A 21,316-nucleotide genomic window follows, 5' to 3' on the forward strand; every position below is an offset into this window, starting at 1 on the left:
CACTGCAATGCTCTAATTATCTCTCCTTGCTTTCGCAGGCACATCTGGGAAACTACCAAGGGAGTCCATGACCCAGGGCCTCCAATCAAACCACGAAGAAACCTCTGAAGAGGAATCTGAAGGCACCCTCCTTGAAGTCCCATCACAGCGCTCACCCTGACCCTCCACCAGTGCAGAGACACACACCTCAGTGGGACCTAGCTTTAGTGTAGCCTCGGGATCACAACCTGATAAGCACATCACACTTTCTGATCCACAGCAGCGGCGGCAGGGACTTCCCAGGTGTCCAGCACTTGGAGCACTGCTGAAGGCCAGAAATTTGCTGAGTCCAAGACAGATGACGAGCCTGTGGACTCGGTCATGTCACAGTTGCTGAAGCTGCAGAAGCAATCTCAGGAACATCACGTAGGGATGTCTGCTGCACTCCTTAGATTGCAAGGCATGATGGAGGAGTCTGTCTGTTTTCAGGCTGAGGTGATAGCACTGGCATGCCAATGCACAGAGGTCAACACCACGGCTGCCATGGAGACCTTGGTCCAGGACATCATTGCTTCATTGCTGCGCGGGCTCATCTCCATCGCTGACACCATACTTGGCCTCCAACAGTGTGTACAAGAGAGGGGTGCGATGCAGCACAATCTCACTCCAGGTATGCCTTCTCCTTGAGGAGTCAGGCAGGGGCCCTGGGCACTCAGAGAGGAAGATCAGCAGGTGTACCCCCCGGGGCCATCCATCCAGCTGGCTCTGGGAATGTTCGACCCATCCGAATCCCGTCTTCCTGTGACCTCAACAGCTCCCGCTCCTCAGGCCAAAGAGGGTGCCACTGCCACACAGCAAAGCCCCAAAAGCAGGCTGGGGGCCTTCAGGTCTCAGTCCTCTAGAGGACGCCCGCCAAGATAGTGCGCAGCAGTCAGCAGATTGCCTCCACCTCCGCTGCGGATGCCCAGGGAGCACCAAGACATAGCGGCAGTGTTAGGAAAGTTAAGAAGACGTAGTTGCACAGACTGGGTGTTAATCACTGGTACATAATGTTCATTATTGTCAATAAACTGCCAAGAATGTCTCTCTGCCTATAGCTCCTTGTTTTGATGAGCAGTGTTCGTGTCACTCAGATGTGAAACCTTTCTGTACAAGATAAAGGCAGGTGTCTCAGTCCAGGGCCTCATCCCTGTGCCTGGTTCAGCCTTCAGATCAAAGCGATCGTCTGGCCTCACACCTCCTGGGCACGTTATGATGCCTGCACCTCAATGGTGCTTGTCATTGCTACCAGAATGTCATGGGCAGGCATCACAGAGTTCCGTAATTCTCTCTTTGTGCTCTCAGCGCCTTTGAGATAGGGCTGGCCCCCATCTCTTCAGCATCTGTGACTCCTGGCGCTGTGCACCTGAAGGGGTCAGATGCTGAAGGCGTACAAAGGTTCAGATGCTTTTAAAGTTTCATGGCTGCATCTCTATGATATGACCCTGATCTCAGAGTGTAAGCGAGCTGCCCTTGGCCAGACAGGAGTCAGACATTCTCAGAGGCAATGTGAAAATCTATGGAATGCCCTCACTGCATGTCGTCATCGTCCTCCTACAATCGAGCGACTATTAGGGCCTCTAGTTCGTCTCTGTGACAGGAGCATTCTCACAGAGGGTGTGCGTGCTGCCATAAGCCTAACTGGAGTCAAACATTCATAGATGCACTGTGAGGATCTTGCAGTGAGGAGACAACATGTGTCACCATCATCCTCCACAAATGTAGCAGCTATGAGGGCCTCCCGAGTGCGCCTGCCTCATCTGGCCAGTGTGAGGGCCTCATCGCCGTCATCGTCACCTTCAAGAACCTCCTCACCCTCATCACCATTGATGTCCTCCTCATCGAAGGAGACCTCCAGCTCCTGCATCTTCTTCTCAGCTAGCTTCTCTCCCCGTTGCAGCGCCAGGTTGTAATGGTCACAGCAGGTGATGCTGATGCATAACAGCCCTTGTGGAGTACATTGTAGGGCTCCACCAGGCAAAGGAACCTCATTTTCAACATCCCAATGATTTGCTCCACCAAGTTGCGAGTTGCAGCATGAGCCTCATTAAACCTTCGCTTTGCTGCAGTCAGAGTCTACCGCACCGGTGTCATCAGCCATGTCCTCGACAGGTAGCCCTTGTCCCCGAGGAGCCATCCCTGCAGCCTCTGTGGACCCTGGAAGAAGTCAGGGACCTGTGACCAACTTAGAATGTGCAAGGCATGGACACTGCCTGGAAATCTTTCGCCGACCTGCAGGATGCGTTTGCAGTGGTCGTACACCAGCTGCACATTCAGCGAATGGAACCCCTTGCGGTTGAAATAGTTGACTGCGTGTTGTGACGAAGATCTGAGTGTCACATGAATGCAGTCGATGGCACCCTGCACCTGTGGGAACCCTGAAACTTGGGCAAATCCAATCACTCTTGCATCCTGGCTCTCCTGGTCCCAAGCGAAATGCACAAAGTTGTGTGCCCTTGCGAAGATGGCATCCATGACCTCATGGATGCATTTGTGGGTAGATGCTTGTGATATCCCACCGAGGTCACCTGTGGAGCCCTGAAAGGAACCATTGGCGTAGAAACTGAGTGCTGCTGTCACTTTCACAGCAGTGGATGCCCTCCATATCCACGTGGCGCCAAATCCTGCAGTTGCTGGCAGATGTGACTGACCAGTTCCCTAGAGATGCACAGTCTTCAGCAACACTGGTTCTCAGCCATCTGCAGGAATGAAAGGTGACATCAGTAGACTGTGGGTCTTGGTAGGCGCCAACCAGCAAAGGCTCGCTGTAACTCTTCGGCGGCATGTGCGGGAACCCTAGCCGCCCCTTCTTTGAGAGGGTGCTGCTCCTTCCTCTGCGCAGCCAGGTGCCTCAGTTGCTCTCTTCTCTGTTGTTTTCGCTCTCTGGAAGCCATGAGGCATACACCTTGTTCACCAGGCTCCATGATCCTGATGTTCCTCTCCTGCAGGATGAAAGAGAGGGACGCATGGATTAGCATGTGTTCTAAGAACCTCTCTTGGGTCAGTCTGAAGGCCCCTTAATGCATCCTGGAGCGTGCTGGCCACCAATTGGATAGCCAGAGAATAGTGCGCTGCAAGGCTGCCTGAAACCCCAACTTCCTTCGCCCCATTCCACCTGACCAATTGATGGCAGCTTTGCCCATTGGACTGTATGCTGCGCTCTCAGCTCATGTGCAGGCATTCTCCTAACCCATGCTGCAAGGCTGCACTGTTAGCTTGAATCATGAGGGAGACTGGTCCAAATTGGGGTGAAGAATTTGCAAGGGGCTGTGAGCGCCTCCGCCAGGGATGGCTCGTGGCCAACTTTAGCAAGGAGATTGTACAACGTGCCAAGTCATTCAACTCTTCTGCAATCCACTAAAATGCTCATTAGTTTGCAGTCTGTGCCCGATGGGTGAAAAGCTCTGCAGCACTTGGTAGCACTTTTATGCTTCTGCATTGCTTGAGTGGGCAGATAAGCTAGAGGCCCAACTCCAATCATATCAATGTGGCTACACCTGAACTGTCTCAGCTTCAGAGGAATGGTCTTTTAAACAAGGTGTCCCTAATGCGTGGCTGCTTCCCTTGCCCAGCACCCTTGCACCCCGCATGTGCTTGTGTGCTACCTTCAACCGCAAGTCAGCCTTTGCCTCCCCACAAAGTCACCTCAACTGCAAAGCAGCCTTTGCGCCCAACCCCCAAAGTCGCCTCAACTGCAGGGCAGCCTTCCCTTCCCACCAAAGTCACCTCAACTGCAGGGCATCCTTTGCCCCACCCCCACACCCTACAAAGTCGCCTCAACAGGAGGGCAGCATTTGCTCCAACCCCCCAAGTCACCACAACCGCAGGGCAGCCTTTGCTCAACCCCCCCCCCCCCCCACAAAGTCACCTCAACTGCAGGAATGCCTTTGCTCCCAGCCCCTGCCTACGCGCCTCAACTTTGAAGTCCATCAGGCGTCTCTCGTGAGTGCTTCGCAACGTTACTGTGCACTCGCCTCCAAGTTCCTCTCGAAGTGCAGCCCACCAAGTGTACATCTTTTATATGCCGTCACACCAATATGGGCAGACGATCCAGTGAGAGGGCGATGAGTCCGGTGGGCTAGCCTTATAATGCTATGGTGAAGTATCACATTGAGGTTCCCGACATCTGATAGCGGGAAACACGGCCCACCATCAATGGGCTGAGTGAACGATCGCAAACTGATTTCACAACGTTGTGAAACTGATTTTTGGCCTTCTCACCATGTTGTCCACTTATGCCACCGAATATGCCTTACGCCAGCAGACACAGACAATTCTGCCCATAAATTGGGAATTTTAAATCAGAAGCCATTGGATCAGGAGCCATTGTAGATTATCAAAGACATAGGTCATAGGCAAGTGAGATTTGGTGTATGAAAAGACACAGACAGCAGGATTTGAAGTTTAAGTTTATGGGAGGGTGGACAATCTGGCAATCATTGAGTCTGGAAATAACAAAGGCATAGCTGAAGGCTTTAGGGGCAAAAAGGCTGAAGGGAGGTTGGAGGTAGGCAATATCATGAATGTGGACATAGGTAGTGCGTGTCATGAAGAGGATAGAGTACTAGAAGTGATTACATCACAACAATCCTATGATCTGTTCCAAGCCACAGTTCAAATATTTAGCATCCCTCTCTAATCATTATTTATCACCCTGGAGCCCATAATCCTGTTGAGGATGTGTTGCAACACCTAGATCCGGATATTGGCATATTATTTGTCGCACCAGGTTCAGGTGCTTGCTATCTCCAGGATTTCCTGGTAAACTTCGTAAGGGGCAGAAGTCTGCTTGCCTTTTAGCATAAGGAACTAGAGCCAGGAAATGCATGCACTTTTGTTCATGCATAAATGTGTTATGGGCTGTACAGACCTGATGAGTGAGTGTGCATTGATTATTGACTTTTTTGTTTCATGTCAAGACATGGCCACATTGACAATTGTGTGTGCAGTATCAACCCAACTATAAACCAATAAACCGAAATTCAAGTGAGTTCTCCCTCAGTTTTAGACCCTAGCACCCAGACCTGTTCAGTTTTTTGACCATTTTGATGATCACAATGCCTAAATCATGAAACAAGTAGTTGGTTAATTAGATAAGGTGTAAGGTTATTTCTACTCCAGCTATCCTAGTCCTTACCCAGTGTTTTTCTCATTGAATTTATTTTAATGAATCCATAAACATGTTTAGAAACAATTGCCTCAAGTTTCTGTGGAGGTTCTCTAGTGGAAGATCACTGTTTTTCCAGGGTTTCTGCTAAAATTATGGCATGAGATTGGGAAAACCCCGTCCAACTTTTACAAAAACTAAGGCACGGATGAATATATCAGGTTGATATTCCATCCAGTCTTAATTAACATGAAAACAGATTAGTAGTTGGTTATAGATTTACATTGTAACTAATTGGACCTCATTGCAAGGTAAATTTGGCATTTGTATAACTTTTCATTATTGTCATAAGTGCACACCCGATCTATTTTGCTGTATACCTTTTTGTTTGCTGACTATCTAAACCCTGATTCTGTACATCGTATTATTATTCATTGCAGTTATGTAAGACAATGGACCAATAACTTCTGCTGTTTTCCTTAAAAGTTAAAAGAAAAAAGGAGGATTAAAGGAAACAAAAGGTAAGAAAATGAAAACAGAGTAAAGCAAAATACGGTACCCCAGAATATTGGAACACTTGAAGGTACAGAGGACATTGGATTTTGCTGCCCTCGCTGGATTTCCCCAGGTGCAGGGCAGCATCAATAGCACCTATGTGGCTATCAAAGTACCCAGTAACTGTTCGGTCAGATTCATCAACAGGAAAGGCTTCCACTCCCTAAACATTCACCCGGTCTAAGACCACAACAAGAACTTCCTCCGTGTATGCGCTCACTTTTCTGGCAGCTGCCATAACAACTTCATCCTCCGACATTTAACACTGCATCAGATCTTCACTCAAAACCAGAACGTGTGGATGGATCCTAGGGAACAAAGTATATCCTTTGAATACATGGCTATTCACTTCTCTGGGCAGAGGCACAGAGGCAATACAGCCAATGACACCTCTCAATGGGACAAGCATTGAGCAGGCTGTCTGGCTTCTGGAGATGTGATTCTGGCGCCTGGACTAGTAAGGTGGTGCCCTCCAATACTGACCTGCAAGGATCTCTGTCATTGTGGTGGTCTGCTGCACTCTCTATAACATGGTCCTCCAGGGAGGTGTGGACATTGAGGACAGAGAGGCCCTGGAAGGAGACAGCTCATTGGCAGAGGAGGAGGAGCAAGAGGCGAAAGGGGAGGAGGAAGTGGAGGTGGAGGAAGATGATGCTGAACATAGAGATGTCCCTGCTGCACGATAAGGTGATTGGCATGGCTTGGGATGCGGTGATCTCATGGGAGTGCCATGAACGTCAGGGATCTCCTGATTCAGGAACATTGCAACTGAATTCCTCCGACCCAGCTTGAGGGACATGGCATGGAAAGAAGTCTGAGATACCTGTGCTAACACATGCAACCTGGAATGTCTAGTCACTTACCACCAGTGAAGGAAGCACATCTGCCCAGAGGCTTTGTCTTCACTGTGAATGATCCTATTATCTCTTTCACTAGCTCATACCATTTTTCCTGTAATGCAGCAATAAAAGGAGTCCCAGACATCTGGCTTAAAGTGTCATTATTTATACAGTGAAAATAGAGGTTAACAGTTGACAGAAACAGAAAGAGCATACACTAGTGACCTTCTCAGTGCTTCGCGTGACACCTCCTGGAAAAGAATCTCCCTCTGCTTCTTCACAGCTTCCAACATTAGATCCAGTTCAACATTGATTAAGTGAAGGGCAGCCCTATTCTGGACACCAGGCCTACAACTCTCCTATGACATCTCGCTTCCCTCTTGTGTTGTGAAAAGCTTTGGCACAATCAGCAGATTTCTCTCTTAGGACAGCCAGCAGCCTCAGTTATGGCTGCCGTAGGAGTCTAAATCTGTACCATGCTTAATCTAACCCTCTTCTATTCCTGCCCCCACAGGCTCTAATTGGAAAGGAAACCCCTTTTCATGTTAGTTAAGGGCTTATGCCTGGTGAAAATCTCAACTTTAATCAGTTTCCCACCAGAGCTATGTTTCTGACCCGAAAGCAAAACAAGTTTCTGTTTCCCACCTCCGTGACGAAAATTCAGCCCATAGTGTTTGATTGTTAATCTCATAACTTCATCCTTAGCATCCTATTCACACCATCTTGTAAGATAATCATAATTAGGTAGCTTAATTCAATTTCTTACAATCAATATTTATGAAGGAAAAATTACATTGGAGAAGTTGTATTATTAATTTAATGTTGTCTGGTTAGATACATGGCTGAGAGGTTTGAGTGCTAGTTGAGGGTCCTAACAGTTTTAAAATGAATATTGCTGCGGTACCAGGTTGGAATATTGCAGTATTATCCTTTGTTTATCCAAGAAACAACTGAATCTGAAGCGTACTGAGTTTGTGTCAGTACAGAATTAGAACATACCCAAGACAGAGGCAAAAGTGGACTAAACTGAGAACTTTGGATGACTTAATCAGCATTAACATTGGACCTAATTAATCACTTATGGAACCATAATGTTGAACTACATTAGTTCAATAAGTAGCACTACGATACACTTGCACAAAAAAATGCCTACAATTTATACAAATCTGTTGTCTTTTGTCTGAAGGTGAGGGAACGTCTACGAATTGCTCTGGAGAGGGTATCCACACTGGAAGAGGAATTGGCAGCTGCTAACCAGGAGGTAACACGTTTAAACACAATTCTCTTTGGTTAGACTATTTTTGCCTTTCTTTTACCACATACCATTTGGCTTACAGGCAATTATATGAAATGTCACCAAATTGTGAATTATGGTCGATCAACTCTAGCCAAGCTCCACTGCTACCAACGTGTGATCGCAGCAACTTATCATACCAGCAAGAGTAGAATCAGATAGGTGTTGATGATAGGCAGATATCTTTGTTCGTGATATTTCCCTTTGAACCTAAACTGTTAAATCTATCATGACCATTTGTGTGTTGGGTTATTGAGGCAATATATATCAGTACCTAAAAGGATATTATGGCCATTGTTTCATGAAGCATTTAATAGTTTAACTACTTTTCTTTGCACATTTAACAACAATAACACCAGTTTCTTTTCAGAAAACAAGGGGTAATTTCACAATCACACTCTTCCAATGCAGAAGACACATTCGCACACTATGTGAGTCAGATGGTGGGCTACTGCAGCAAACAAAATCGGATTTTTTTATTCATTAATGAAATATCACCATCACTGACAATACCACCATTGATTGACCGTCTCTAATTGCCCTTGAGAAGGTGGTGGTGAGCTGCTTTCTTGAATTGCTGCAGTCTGTGTAGTGAAGGTATTCTCACAGTGCTGTTCCGTGGGTAATTCTAGAATTTTGACCCAGAAATAATGAAGCAAAAGAGATATATTTCCAAGTCAGGATGTTGTGTGATTTGGAGGGCAGCTCGGCAGTGGTGGTGTTTCCATAGGCTGAATTTTCAATTTGGGAGTGGGAAACAGAAGCCAGAACTGTTTCTGGATCCTGAACCTACCCTGGAGATAAACAGTTACTGGTTTGAATTTTGACTGGGGTGCTCCCTTAATTGGCATGGAGATAGGTTCTCTGTCTAATTAACTGTGGCAGGCGGGCTCTCAAAGCTGCAGGGCAAATCAGAGCTTCAAGTATGTACCCGGCTGCAGTAAAAGGTAAGTAACCGAGCGGATACTTGAACATGAAGGTGCCCTCCCTCCCGTGTTCGAAATGGCTGATACTGGGAATGGGCTTGGGAAATTGGCACACCAGCTAGGACCTGTAATCTTGGGTCCTTATAGGCCCTACTCTTTCTTTAGTTACCCTTTTCCTCTTCATGTATTTATAAAAAATCTTTGGGTTTTCCTCGATTTTACTTCCTAATTTTTTTTGTGCCATCTCTTTGCTTTCCTAATTTCGTTTTTAATTTCTTCCTTACACTTCTAATACTTATTCAGGCTTTCTGGAGTATTGTGGTTCCAGTACCTGTCATAAACATTCCTATTTTACCCTTAAACTCTCTTTTAAGCCCCTTGCTGTCAAGGATGTTTGCTAGTCCCACCCTTTAACTTTAAAGAAACATACTTGCTCTGAAATCTCATTATCACTTCTTTGAATACCTCCCACTGATCCGCCACTAATTTATATTCAGGAGGCGGTGGTATTGTTACTGGATTAGTGTTCCAGAGACCCAGGGCAATGCTCTGGGGATCCGATTTTGAATCCCACCACGGCAGATGGTGAAATTTGAATTCAATAAAAATCTGGAACTGACAGTCTGATGATGACCATGAAAGCATTGCTGATTGTTGTAAAGACCCATCTGGTTCACCATCTGGTCCTTTAGGGAAGGAAGTCTGCTGTTATGCCTGGTCTGGCCTACATGTGAATCCAGACCCACGGCAATGTGGTTGACCCTTAAGTGCCTTCTGAACAAGGTGCATTTAGGGATGAGCAATAAATGGCCATAAATAGCCAGTGACAGCCACATCCTGTGAACAAATTTTTTAAAAAGTAGCTGTTTCCAGTCCAGTTTAATTACATCACTTCTTAGCTTAGTAAAATGGTGATAGAGCAGTCTGAATGGTCTGATTCTGAGAGTATGACTATGGTCTAATCTGTGGAACAGCTCTTTCAATTTTGGCACAACTCTCCAGGTGTTAGTGACTTTACAGGGCTGACTGGTATGGGTGTACCTTTGTAATGTCCAAATCCAATACCCAGGTCAATGCCAGCTTTATTCTCATTATTCTTTTTTGGTAGCAGTTTGACACTGGCTAGGCCATTTCAGAGGGCAGTTAAGAGTCAACCACCTTTCTGGAGGCACACTTAGTCTAGACCGCCTAAGGACAACAGGTTTCCTTCTCTAAAGGACAGTAGTGAAATTTATTTAATTAACTGGATTTAAATTTCCCAACTGCCATGGTGGCATTGGAATTCATTTTGCTGGTTTATTAGATCAGATCCCTGGATTACTAGTCTGGTGACATGACCTCTATTCTACCATATCCTCTGTTATGCCACAGTTTTTAGTTCATTTTAAGTTTTTAGGGCATGTTTTCCAAATGCAAGCTTTCAGTGTGGCACCTTGCCCACTGGAAATGAATGTGGTAACTTATGGAATGCACTCTCCACCCAATTTAATAGACAGAAGATCTTGGAGAGTTGCTACAATTTACAATATGTGCTCCTGGGGGGCAAGACACCATGTCAGGAGTATGTAAACACAAAATTGACTCCAATATTTATTTTAAACAATTCAGTGATGTGAGTAGCAAATAAAGGCTGAATTTTACTGGCCCCGTGGCAGTGGGAACGCAGGTCGGCGGGGGTGGGGTGGTGCGGGGCCTGTAAAATGGTATGGGGCTGCATCGGGTCAGCTCCCCAATGCCAGCCTCAATGGATTAATGTCTGACAGATCACTGGTGGGCAGATAATTAAGACTGTTCAACACCCAATTGTTCTGAATGTTGTGAGAATTTTGCTATTTTCTGAAGGGTACACAGGTTTCTTAGAGGCTCAAAGGAAGCAAGGTTTGTGCAGCAGCTCAATGGTGGCAGGCATTGTTTGCAGCTTTCTCCTGAAACAGGCATGCTGTGTATTGAAGACACGGGGGTTATCAAGTTTGGTGGCATTGCAAAGACTATCCAAACTTATAGTGCTATTAGTGGAAGGACATCTCCCAAGTCCACAGCAGCCACTCGAGGCAGGACAAGGTTCTTGAGAGACTCATTGCAATGGAGCCTTCATTTGGCCATGAGATCTGTGCTTTCAGAGTTTGAAACCTTAATTGAGGAGAAGAGTGGCAAAGTGACAGGGATGCAGACACATGATATGGCTGTGCAGTGGTCAAGGGAGCTCCGGCGGGTTGAGGAAGCCATTAGAGTGGACATCAATGATGCATGGAGGCAAGAGGGCAGTCTCATGGTTGTAGAAGGTGCTACCCAGCTCAAAGGGTAAACTATCAGAGGCTCAGCTTCACGGAAATGTCTGAGCATCAATGTCTACCTGGAGACTGCATCTCTTCAGGGAGGTGGTGGCAGAGCTGTGCCATGTGCTGAAGCAGGAGTTGATGCCAGTGGCAAGTGGTAGAAACCCAATGCCTGTAGCGTCAAGGGTGGGTGGTACTCAACCTTTTTGCCTGTGGTTCTTTCTAGGTATCGTCTGGAGATCTATTTGGCATCTTTCAGTCAGTGCCAATCTCTGCATAAAGGAGATGCCATGTACCTTTGGGCTGACCAATATAGTAAGTTCACAATCAATCGGGCAAGTCAGGCTGCGAGGACAGTTGGCTTCAAGGCTGTGGCTGGAATTCCCCAGGTGCAGAGAATAATTGACTATACTTATGCGGCCATCACAGTTCCCTTAGAGCAGTCAGGTGTCTTTGGGAACAGAAAGGGGTTCCATTCCCTGAATGTTCAAATAATTTGCAAACACCATAAGCGGATCATGCAGGTATGCACGAGGTTTCCAGGAAGCTGCCATGACTCATACATCCTTAGACAGTCCCAAGCCCCTCAGTTGTTCAAGCCACACAAATGCCCTTGTGGCTGTATCCTGGAGCACAAGGGATATCCACTGAAGACATGACATCTGACCCTGGACACAGCCCCACAACACACATGCAGAGGACACATACAATTACTGTCAAATGACTACAAGGGCCATCATTTATGGATGGGAGTGTACTGCCTCTGGAAACTCTGACAGATGTTCATTGTGTGACTGCAACTGAGTGCGCTTTGTTGATGACATCCGAGGCTCACCATCTGCATGAAGCTGAGCATGGCTGGGCCTCTCCTCACTTCTCTGAGGGGAATGGCTGCAGCTGTCATAGCCTCTGTTACCTCCTTCTGTGCATCTGTGCAGTGCTCACCAGATTATGCCACCTGTTCTACATGTGCAACAAAACCCACTGATGAGAGTGTATTTGCGCTAGTGGAGGGCGCATTGGAATAAAGCGACGCAGTGTCCTGAGATGGCGGTGGATCCTCTAAGCTTTCCAGTGGACCAGGATCTCTCATCTTTTCCTCATTTGCTAATGTGCCTGCTGGAGAGACATGATTTAAGTAAAACAGCTGCTGCATCAACCAAACCTTGGTGGCTTCCCTTGATGGGAAGCTTCCACTAGCATTAAAGGCTCATACTGGTGCCACAGCTCACAAGTGGCCGAAGGATTGATGGACAAAGCAAACGCTTTACTCACTCTCCATTGCTTCACAACCACTTCGCCTTCAACGACAGGCTTCCCTGCCGCAACCCATCCAATGTCCATGGTCTCCTCCTCCATCGGCATCACCACGGTGATGAATGTTACTCCACCCCCTGTGCGTTGGCACTCCCTGGTATTATGAGCGCACTTCTTCAGCAAGCATAGACATGCGCACTGTCATCCTGTCTCGTGGCCCATCTGTGCTGGTCATCTGAGGCACTGTAAACATTTGCACTACACCACTTGAATGGCATTATGATGCAGACTTTCAGACATCCAAATGCAGCATTCACCCATTTTTGATCATGGGGCTCTGATGTGTGTGAACTGGGCATCTCAGTGTGAATGTTGGTGCCTGGTGTTGTCTCATGCATGGGTCTACGACATGGCCCCTCATTTCATGGGTGTCTTTTGAAAACTGGGTTTTCAGTTTGCCATCTTAAATAATATCCTGGGGGTTACCATTGACCAGAAACTAAACTGGACTAGCCATATAAATACTGTGGCTACAAGAGCAGGTCAGAGGCTAGGAATCCTGTGGTGCGTAACTCACCTCCTGACTCCCCAAAAGCCTGTCCACCATCTGCAAGGCAGAAGTCAGGAGTGTGATGGAATACTCGCCACTTGCCTAGATGAGTGCAACTCCAACACTCAAGAAGCTTGACACCATCCAGGACAAAACAGCCCACTTGATTGGCACCCCATTCACAAACATTCACTCTCTAAACCACCGACACACAGTGGCAGCAGTGTGTACCACCTACACGATGCACTGCAGGAATTTACCAAGGCTTCTTGGACAGCACCTTTGAAACCCACGATTGCTATCATCGAGAAAGACAAGAGCAGCAGACACATGGGAACGCCACCACCTGGAAGTTCCCCTCCAAGCCACTTGCCATTCTGACTTAGAAATATATTACCATTCCTTCATTGTCGTTGGGTCAAAATCCTGGAATTCCCTCCCTAACAGCACTGTCGATGTACCTACACCACAGGGACTGCAACAGTTCAAGGCAGCTCACCACCCCCTTCCCAAGGGCAATTAGGGATGGGCAAAAAATTCTGGCCTAGCCAGCGATGTTCACATCCCATGAATGAATTTAAAAAAGCACTTTTTTTTTAGCAGCAGGACATTAAATCTCTTACCACTTTGGATCCACATTCTTGCAACCAACCCTTAGCTAATGGCTTCCCTTGCCATCTCCAACCATGCCTTCTTCATTAGGCTGTCTGGCCTCCTTCTCCTGTCTGCTAGATTCAGGACATCTCTCCTTTGCATTGCTGTCTGGAAGAGCACATCCAGAGCAGCATCACTGAATCTTGGAGCAACCTATCCTCTTGATGAAGCCATTCCCCCACAGCCTCCGTTGATCTAATCCACTTCCTTTGTCGCCTGTGTCTGCAGCCTGTCTGAATGCTGTAGATTTGCATTTAAAAATGGCACTATGACCCACCTGACACCCTTAATTGACCAGCTGCCCTGCGTGCTGGGCCTTAACCGACTTCCTCAAATAATTGCCGAGGAAGTCCTGCCACCCTTTCATGCATACTGCCAACCTAGATATCCCCCAATCAGTAAAATTCAGCCCTTCATTTCTGAAATTGGTGAACTGCTTGTACCATTGTATTAGAGATAATAAATATTAGAACATTTTAACTCAAAGAAAGATAAATGCCACAAAAACATAAAGGCAATGCCTGCATTTATTGCCCATCCCTAACTGGCCTTGAGGAGGTGGCGGTGAGATGCTTTCTTGAACTGCAGTCCATGTGGTACATCATGGTGCTGTCAGAAAGGGAGTTCCGAGAGTTTAACCTAATGACCCTGAAGGAATGGCAATATATTTTCAAGTCATGATGATGTGTGACTTGGAGGGGAGCTTTCCGCATTGTCAGATAGATGCATGTGTTATAGCTGTACTGGTACAGATTAGCTAGGGCTATGGCTAGTTCTGGAGTACAAGTCTTCAGCACTACAGCTGGAAAGGTGTTGGGGACCATTGCTTTTACTCAGTGTGCTCAGTTTCATGAATCAAGTGGAATGAATCCAATTTGCTGAAGTCTGGTATCCATGCTGCTGGGGACCTCAAGAGGAGGTTCATCTACACAACACTTTTGGCTGAAGATGGTTAAGATAAATAAAAATAAATACAATTTTATACATTTTACTCTTTCTGAAATAAATTGTAGCGATAGATGGATCAGAATGAATGAAAATTGTTGTTTATTTGGAGTTCTTATTTCTTGATGATGACCTTGGAAAATCAGCAGATAGCAAAACAATCCCCTAATGTCTGAATCTAGATTTTGCTTGAGGTTTTAATTATTTTAGGAAGCAGACAATTTGTTTATATGTATTACAAATATTTGTTTATATATAGAAATATTTGCATAGTAACAATCAGTAAAAACAAGTTACTAGAGAGGAGAGCCTACCGTTGCATATTTCTGATACGTGGGTGATACGTTTGCTATATTTGAATTTGCAGCTGCATGTAAGAACTTCCTTACACATCTTAATGGACTTCATCCTGCGCTCAAATTCCTCTTTGAAATGGGGCAGTCAAATGAGCTCCCTTTCTTTGACGTGCTAGTTGAGAAATCTGCCAATGGATTCTCTACCACAAGCCTACCTTCACTGGTCACTATATATGTTGGGATTCCTACAGTTCCACACACTATAAATTGGCCTTTTTAGCAACCTCGTAAATAGGGCTGGAGCCATTTGATGCTGAAATAAGGCGCATCAAAGGCCATCCTGCGGGATAATGGCTACCCTGATCAGATCATTGCTCGTTGCATATTGCGCAAACTAATGAATGGGCCTAAGGCTGCCACTTTCGGTCCTGAAGGGGGCCCAGTCTACCTCAGATTACCCTGGAAGGGTAGGTGTATCAAAAATCTGAGCAAAAGGTGAAGATAGCCGTTGTACATTGTTACTATGCAGTAACAACATGAGTATTCTGCACTAACAGGATGCTGCCGTCAAGACAAAAAGACGTTCTGCCTATCACATAAATGAGCCATGTGGTATGTGAATTTCAGTGCCAGTGTGTACAGGCAAAGTACTGACTCTACTCAACCAGCCCATGCTTGCAAAACTCAAAATAGTGTCCAACAGTAGATGTCATTCCGCGATTGGACAACACCTACTAAAAAATCCTGATTGTGCTAAAAATTACACTGCAAACCAATTTAAGATTGCCAGTCGGGCACGCAGTGTAGCTCACTCATGCATGCTAGAGGCCACATATATTCATACACATGGCCCTGTCTTCTGCAGACAAAAGGAACATGTCCACACATTGTGCCTTTTCAGATAAACAGTTAGATTAGGGAACATTAATTCCTTGTTTTATTCCCCATGGCAATGACTTGACCAATTAGAGCTGACCTGCCTGGTTTGAATTTGAACAAAGCTGGGCAGTTAACTGTTCCATGCTGCATTCTCCATGGCAACGCCCCCACTAATCAGAGTCCACTTACCAACCCATCAGCACTCTCTTCTCATGCAGTATAAATTGTTGTTCATTATGGTTGGAAAATTCTTGCGAGCTGTCCTGATGAGTGCAAGACAAAACACTTTGACAGCATGTCTCTTTTTTCGGCATTACTCAAATTCTGTACTACCAAATGACTATTGGTAGTTATGCTATAATAGGAATCCTTCCTCCTTCATCTTGGTTGAGGTGTTAAATTAGTTAATGCATCCATTAAATATTACATGGGGGGAATTTGATATGAATGAGTTAATGCTTTGTTGATAACTTCACTGACAGTAAATTCCTAGCTTATATGTTAAGATGCACAGTGGTTTCACTACATATGGATGTGCAAGTGTGAAGTGCAGGGTAGCACCTGGCAATGGTAGACTGCCTGGTGATAGAAATCACAAGTGTTCAGATTGTACCACTGAGTGTGTTTTGTACAGTGCATCCTGTCCTGCAGTAAATCTGTGATGACTCATTTCACAGAGTTTGGATTACTATTGATACATTGAATGTACTGATTTGTTTTGCATGTAATATAACAAACATGCAGTACAGATTATTTTGCAGTATATGACATTGATTCAGCACATGGCAAATTATCCCATGACTTCTTTACAGATCTTTGCTCATTACTGAGGACTTTGAAATGACTAATTATATGGTTGGACTAATTATATGGTTTGTAGGCAATTTATTCTAATATGAATATTAGCAGTTAGTTAAGGTGCAGTAAAGCATTTAAATCATTTGACAGTTGAATAAAATGTTTGCTATTTATTACGCTAAATAGCAATGAAATAGAATTTACCAAATATTTACTAAACTAATTAGGAGGCTGTATGAGTATATTTTATGTTCTGCTCTCAAATGTAGTTGTTAGCTGTTACGGACAGGGTGAGAGAGAACTATAGAAATTCCTGTCCCCTTACCAACTGTTTGCAAACAATGCATTTTTGAGAGGTAGATGTGTGTGTGTGTTTTTAATCACTGAGTGTGAAGATGATTTGAATAACCAGCAGCAGGCTTTTCATGGGTTGAAACAAAGAAAGACGATTATTTATTTAAGCACTTACCCTGAAATCAAATGCTACGACACCGACTCATACATTCACACATACAAACACACTTAAGGAAAGTACTGCTGCTTCATGCTCTCGTCGGGACCTGGAAAAATTTATTAATTTTGCTTCCAATCTCCACCCCTCCATCATTTTCACATGGTCCATCTCTGACACTTCTCTTCCCTTCCTTGACCTCTCTGTCTCAATTTCTGATGATAGACTGTCCACCAATATCCATTACAAGCCTACCAACTCCCACAGCTACCTCGACTACAGCTCCTCACACCCCGCTTCCTGTAAGGACTCCATCCCATTCTCTCAGTTCCTTCACCTCCGTCGCATCTGTTCTGATGACGCTACCTTCAAAAACAGCTCCTCTGACATGTCCTCCTTCTTCCTTAACCGAGGTTTTCCACCCACGGTCGTTGACAGGGCCCTCAACCGTGTCCAGCCCATCTCCCGCGCATCCACCCTCACGCCTTCTCCTCCCTCCCAGAAACATGATAGAGTCCCCCTTGTCCTCACTTATCACCCCACCAGCCTCCGCATTCAAAGGAGCATCCTCCGCCATTTCCGCCAACTCCAGCATGATGCCACCACCAAACACATCTTCCCTTCACCCCCCCCGGCGGCATTCCGTAGGGATCATTCCCTCCGGGACACCCTGGTCCACTCCTCCATCACCCCCTACTCCTCAACCCCCACCTATGGCACCTCCCCATGCCCATGCAGAAGATGCAACACCTGCCCCTTCACTTCCTCTTTCCTCACCGTCCAAGGGCCCAAACACTCCTTTCAAGTGAAGCAGCATTTCACTTGCATTTCCCCTAACTTAGTCTACTGCATTAGTTGCTCCCAATGCGGTCTCCTCTACATTGGAGAGACCAAACGCAAACTGGGCGACCGTTTTGCAGAACACCTGCGGTCTGTCCGCAAGAAAGACCCAAACCTCCCTGTCGCTTGCCATTTTAACACTCCACCCTGCTCTCTTGCCCACATGTCTGTCCTTGGCTTGCTGCATTGTTCCAGTGAAGCCCAACGCAAACTGGAGGAACAGCACCTCATCTTCCGACTAGGCACTTTACAGCCTTCCGGGCTGTATATTGAATTCAACAACTTTAGATCTTAAACTCCCCCTCCCCCCATCCCCACCCCGTTTCCTCCCCCTCTTTTTTTTTTTTGTTTTCAATAATTTATATAGATTTTTCTTTTCCCACCTATTTCCATTATTTTTAAATCTACAACTAATACCTTGTCAATCTTTCCACCCCACCCCCACTAGAGCTGTACCTTGAGTGTCCTGCCATCCATTCTTAATTAGCACTTTTCTTAGATAATATCACCACCTTCAACACCTCTTTGATCCTTTTGTCTGTGACATCTTTTGATTATCTGTTCCTATCACTGCTTGCTTGTCCCTACAACCACCCCACCCTCAACTTCTCTCCCCCCGCCCCCCACCTTAAACCAACTTATATTTCACCCCTCTCCTAACTATACTTCAGTTCTGTTGAAGGGTCGTGTGGACCCGAAACGTCGACTCTTTTCTTCTCCACCGATGCTGCCAGACCGGCTGAGTTTTTCCAGGTAATTCTGTTTTTGTTTTGGATTTCCAGCATCCGCAGTAGTTTTTTGTTTTTATTAAGGAAAGTACAGTTGGAGAGAATAGTACAGTTCTACAAGTTATGAGAAAAGGGAATAGTTCATAATCACTTGGTTGTCTTGTTTTGGAACAAGTACGTTGAAGGTCTGATCGAAGGTTTGCTTCACACCTGAAGCGCTGTTTAAATGAGCTCAACAGCCAAAGTCATTTGCAGGAGTTGTTTGCAGGAGTTTCTTAAAGTGATGGAATTTCTGTAGGTCACAAGGTCAGTTTGTCGTGGCCTCATTACCAGAGGGTTGGTTAGTTGTTTTGTGGACCTGAAATGACACAGGCTTGAAGATCTTAAAATGTTACAGCTCTCAGATTTTTCTCAGGCACAGATGTTACAGCTGCTATTTTAGTTGCAAAAGCTTGCCTCATTGCCTTTGGAAGATGGCTGCTGTCATGTGGTCAGTACAGCTCTCTTTCTTCATTACCAAATATGGTTTCTTGAAGTGCAAAATCCACTTTCCATCTCCATTGTTCTTTCAGTGATTGAGTCATTAATAAGCTCACTGGCAGACAATGGAACTTCATCAACGGTTTTATGGCTTTCAGATGAGTAGTTAATACTTTTAAGGGGAATGCATGTTCGTCTGCCTTTAGGACATAGCCAGACAGTGATTCAGTTCCTGGGTTAGTTCCTTGAATACACAGGCCAACTCATCTGACCTCCAAAGGCCATCTTGAGGGAGTACATTGTCCATTTTAAGAGAAAAAGTAAATTCAAAGACTCCTCATTGAATAAAGTTTGTATTTTAAAAGTTTTGAATATGGCAAGCATTAATAGGCACGACATAGCCCTAAAACTTGTACATTCATATATGTATCAGCCATGATCATATGACACGCATGTCACTTGGGCAGATTTTTCCTGGTCCCGCAGGGGCAGGCTTATAGGCGGGACTGGAGACAATTCCATGGAAGGTGGCATCAGGCAACCAGGCTAACATGTTTCTGGGGGGCCCTGCCTGCAGAGACTATCTGTGAACAGGATCCATGCTGGTTAGTGAGGTCAAAACTAAGACACAGGGCCTTTTCTTGCTGAGAGGGTTTATTGACTTTGTTCAATGCCAACACTCCTCACCACCCCAGTGTCCCAGCTATCCCCTATTTATATGTGTGCTGCAAATACTCATTGCTGTTTCCCTTAACAATGTACTTGATAAGACATCGACAGATTTTTCTCTTTTCTTTGAATTACAACTTTTTTAAACACAAGAATAATCTTTCAATTGTATTTTTTCATCTTCTATGTCTCACATTATAGTACAACCAACCATTAACAGATCCAATGTTCCCCTTCATTAAACAAAACTTTTTTTTCTTTACCATGTATAAATAATTGCAAAGTAATCAAAGAAAACATTGGGTTTCTATAATATCATTATAACACAAAGCTTCCAGTACATAAAATAATTTCTTGGAGCAAGCACCTCCCTTTGTAAAATAGTCAGATGATTGGTGACTTGCACCCACCCATTTTATTTTGGAAATCTCTCTTCTTTCCAACATTTCATTGATACTAGCAATGTCAATCCTCAACCTTTTTTCAGTCATGCCCTTTGTTGAATAAACACTGTCCCAAAGAGAATGGTTATCCACGTAGAATTCTATGAGCAAACTTTTCTTAGATTGCCCCTTGTATAAGATTTCCTTCAGTATATTTAGATAAGCACACCATATCTATTGCTTCTACTAGCACCAATGTTTCAGCAGCTACGGTGCTGTTAATTACCCTTTTTTTTTTGCTTACCAGGCCAAAGGACAACATTTATTTTTCTTTCCCACCAATAATATGATAAACCCTGTCGTGCTAGAATATCCATCCAGAACATTGGCATCTGAAGCATTGCTAAAAATAACTATCTCATAACTTCTGGATCATCCAAGGCTGGAAACTTGAGTGCACATTTCTCAGAATTTATTTTCTTTAAATTTAAATTTTATTTGCTCTCAGAACTTCCTCAACTGTAGCATGTTTCATCATAGTACTCAGTTTCAACATGTCATAACTGGCATTAGGTCTAGTCTGAGTGCACAACCAGTTCAACTGCCCAATCAAACTATTTAATTGGTCTGCTTCTTCTTTGGATGCAAGGTCCTCTTTTTGTGAGAACCTGGCTCAATTTATCGGGATGCGATTGACATTTTCAAAGTAAGATTATTAGTTCAAGGTCACTCCTGACTTATTCTGCTGAATGTCTAATCCTATACAATTAAAGGTTCCCAAAGCCTGACTTCCAATCTTAAATTCCTTTTTAATGTTATTTATCACCCATTGCACAAATTCTGCAGAACTCCCCCACAGAAAATCATCAACATGCATTATAAAGGTGTCTGCTAGTTTCTCCTTGTGATACCAATAGAATATTGCTGGGTCTGCCTTTAGCTGAATGCCGCCCATTCTCAGGTGGATGGACCTAACTGAGAAATACCATACCCTTGATGCATCATTCAATCCATAAACACACTTATTTAATTTTCGGAGTTTCCCTTCTATATCGCCAGCCACTTCAGGTGGTTTCAAAAACACTTCCCTTTGAAATTTCTGCCCCTGCCAAAATGCAGCTTTTATATCAATCAATTTACTCTCCCAGGAATATGTTGCTAAAAGAGCTAACAAAAGTTTCAAGCTCACTTTTCCTACAGTTGGGGAGTCCATTCTGACATCTTGATCACCAAGTCTTTCTTCGAAACCCCAAGTTACTAGTCTAGCTTTAGCCTTATATGTGCCAACAGTAGGTACCTTTTCTGTACATATCTGCCTGTGTGATAAGGCTGGCTGTTCCATGTTTTGTATGTAGTGTATACACCCTATTA

The 21,316-nt window shown here is 44.9% G+C and overlaps 1 protein-coding gene across 1 annotated transcript in view; it reads left to right on the top strand.

Annotated features, from left to right (window-relative positions):
- The window catches only part of ppfia2 (PTPRF interacting protein alpha 2), a 373,178-nt gene that overhangs the window by 35,398 nt on the left and 316,464 nt on the right, over positions 1-21,316 (top strand). The window contains exon 3 of the mRNA XM_078567936.1: positions 7,706-7,780. Coding sequence (XP_078424062.1) covers positions 7,706-7,780 — 75 coding nt within the window. The remainder of the gene's footprint in view (positions 1-7,705; positions 7,781-21,316) is intronic.

This window comes from Cetorhinus maximus, chromosome 22 (assembly GCF_964194155.1).
Source record: "Cetorhinus maximus chromosome 22, sCetMax3.hap1.1, whole genome shotgun sequence".
NCBI classification, from domain to species: Eukaryota; Metazoa; Chordata; class Chondrichthyes; order Lamniformes; family Cetorhinidae; genus Cetorhinus; species Cetorhinus maximus.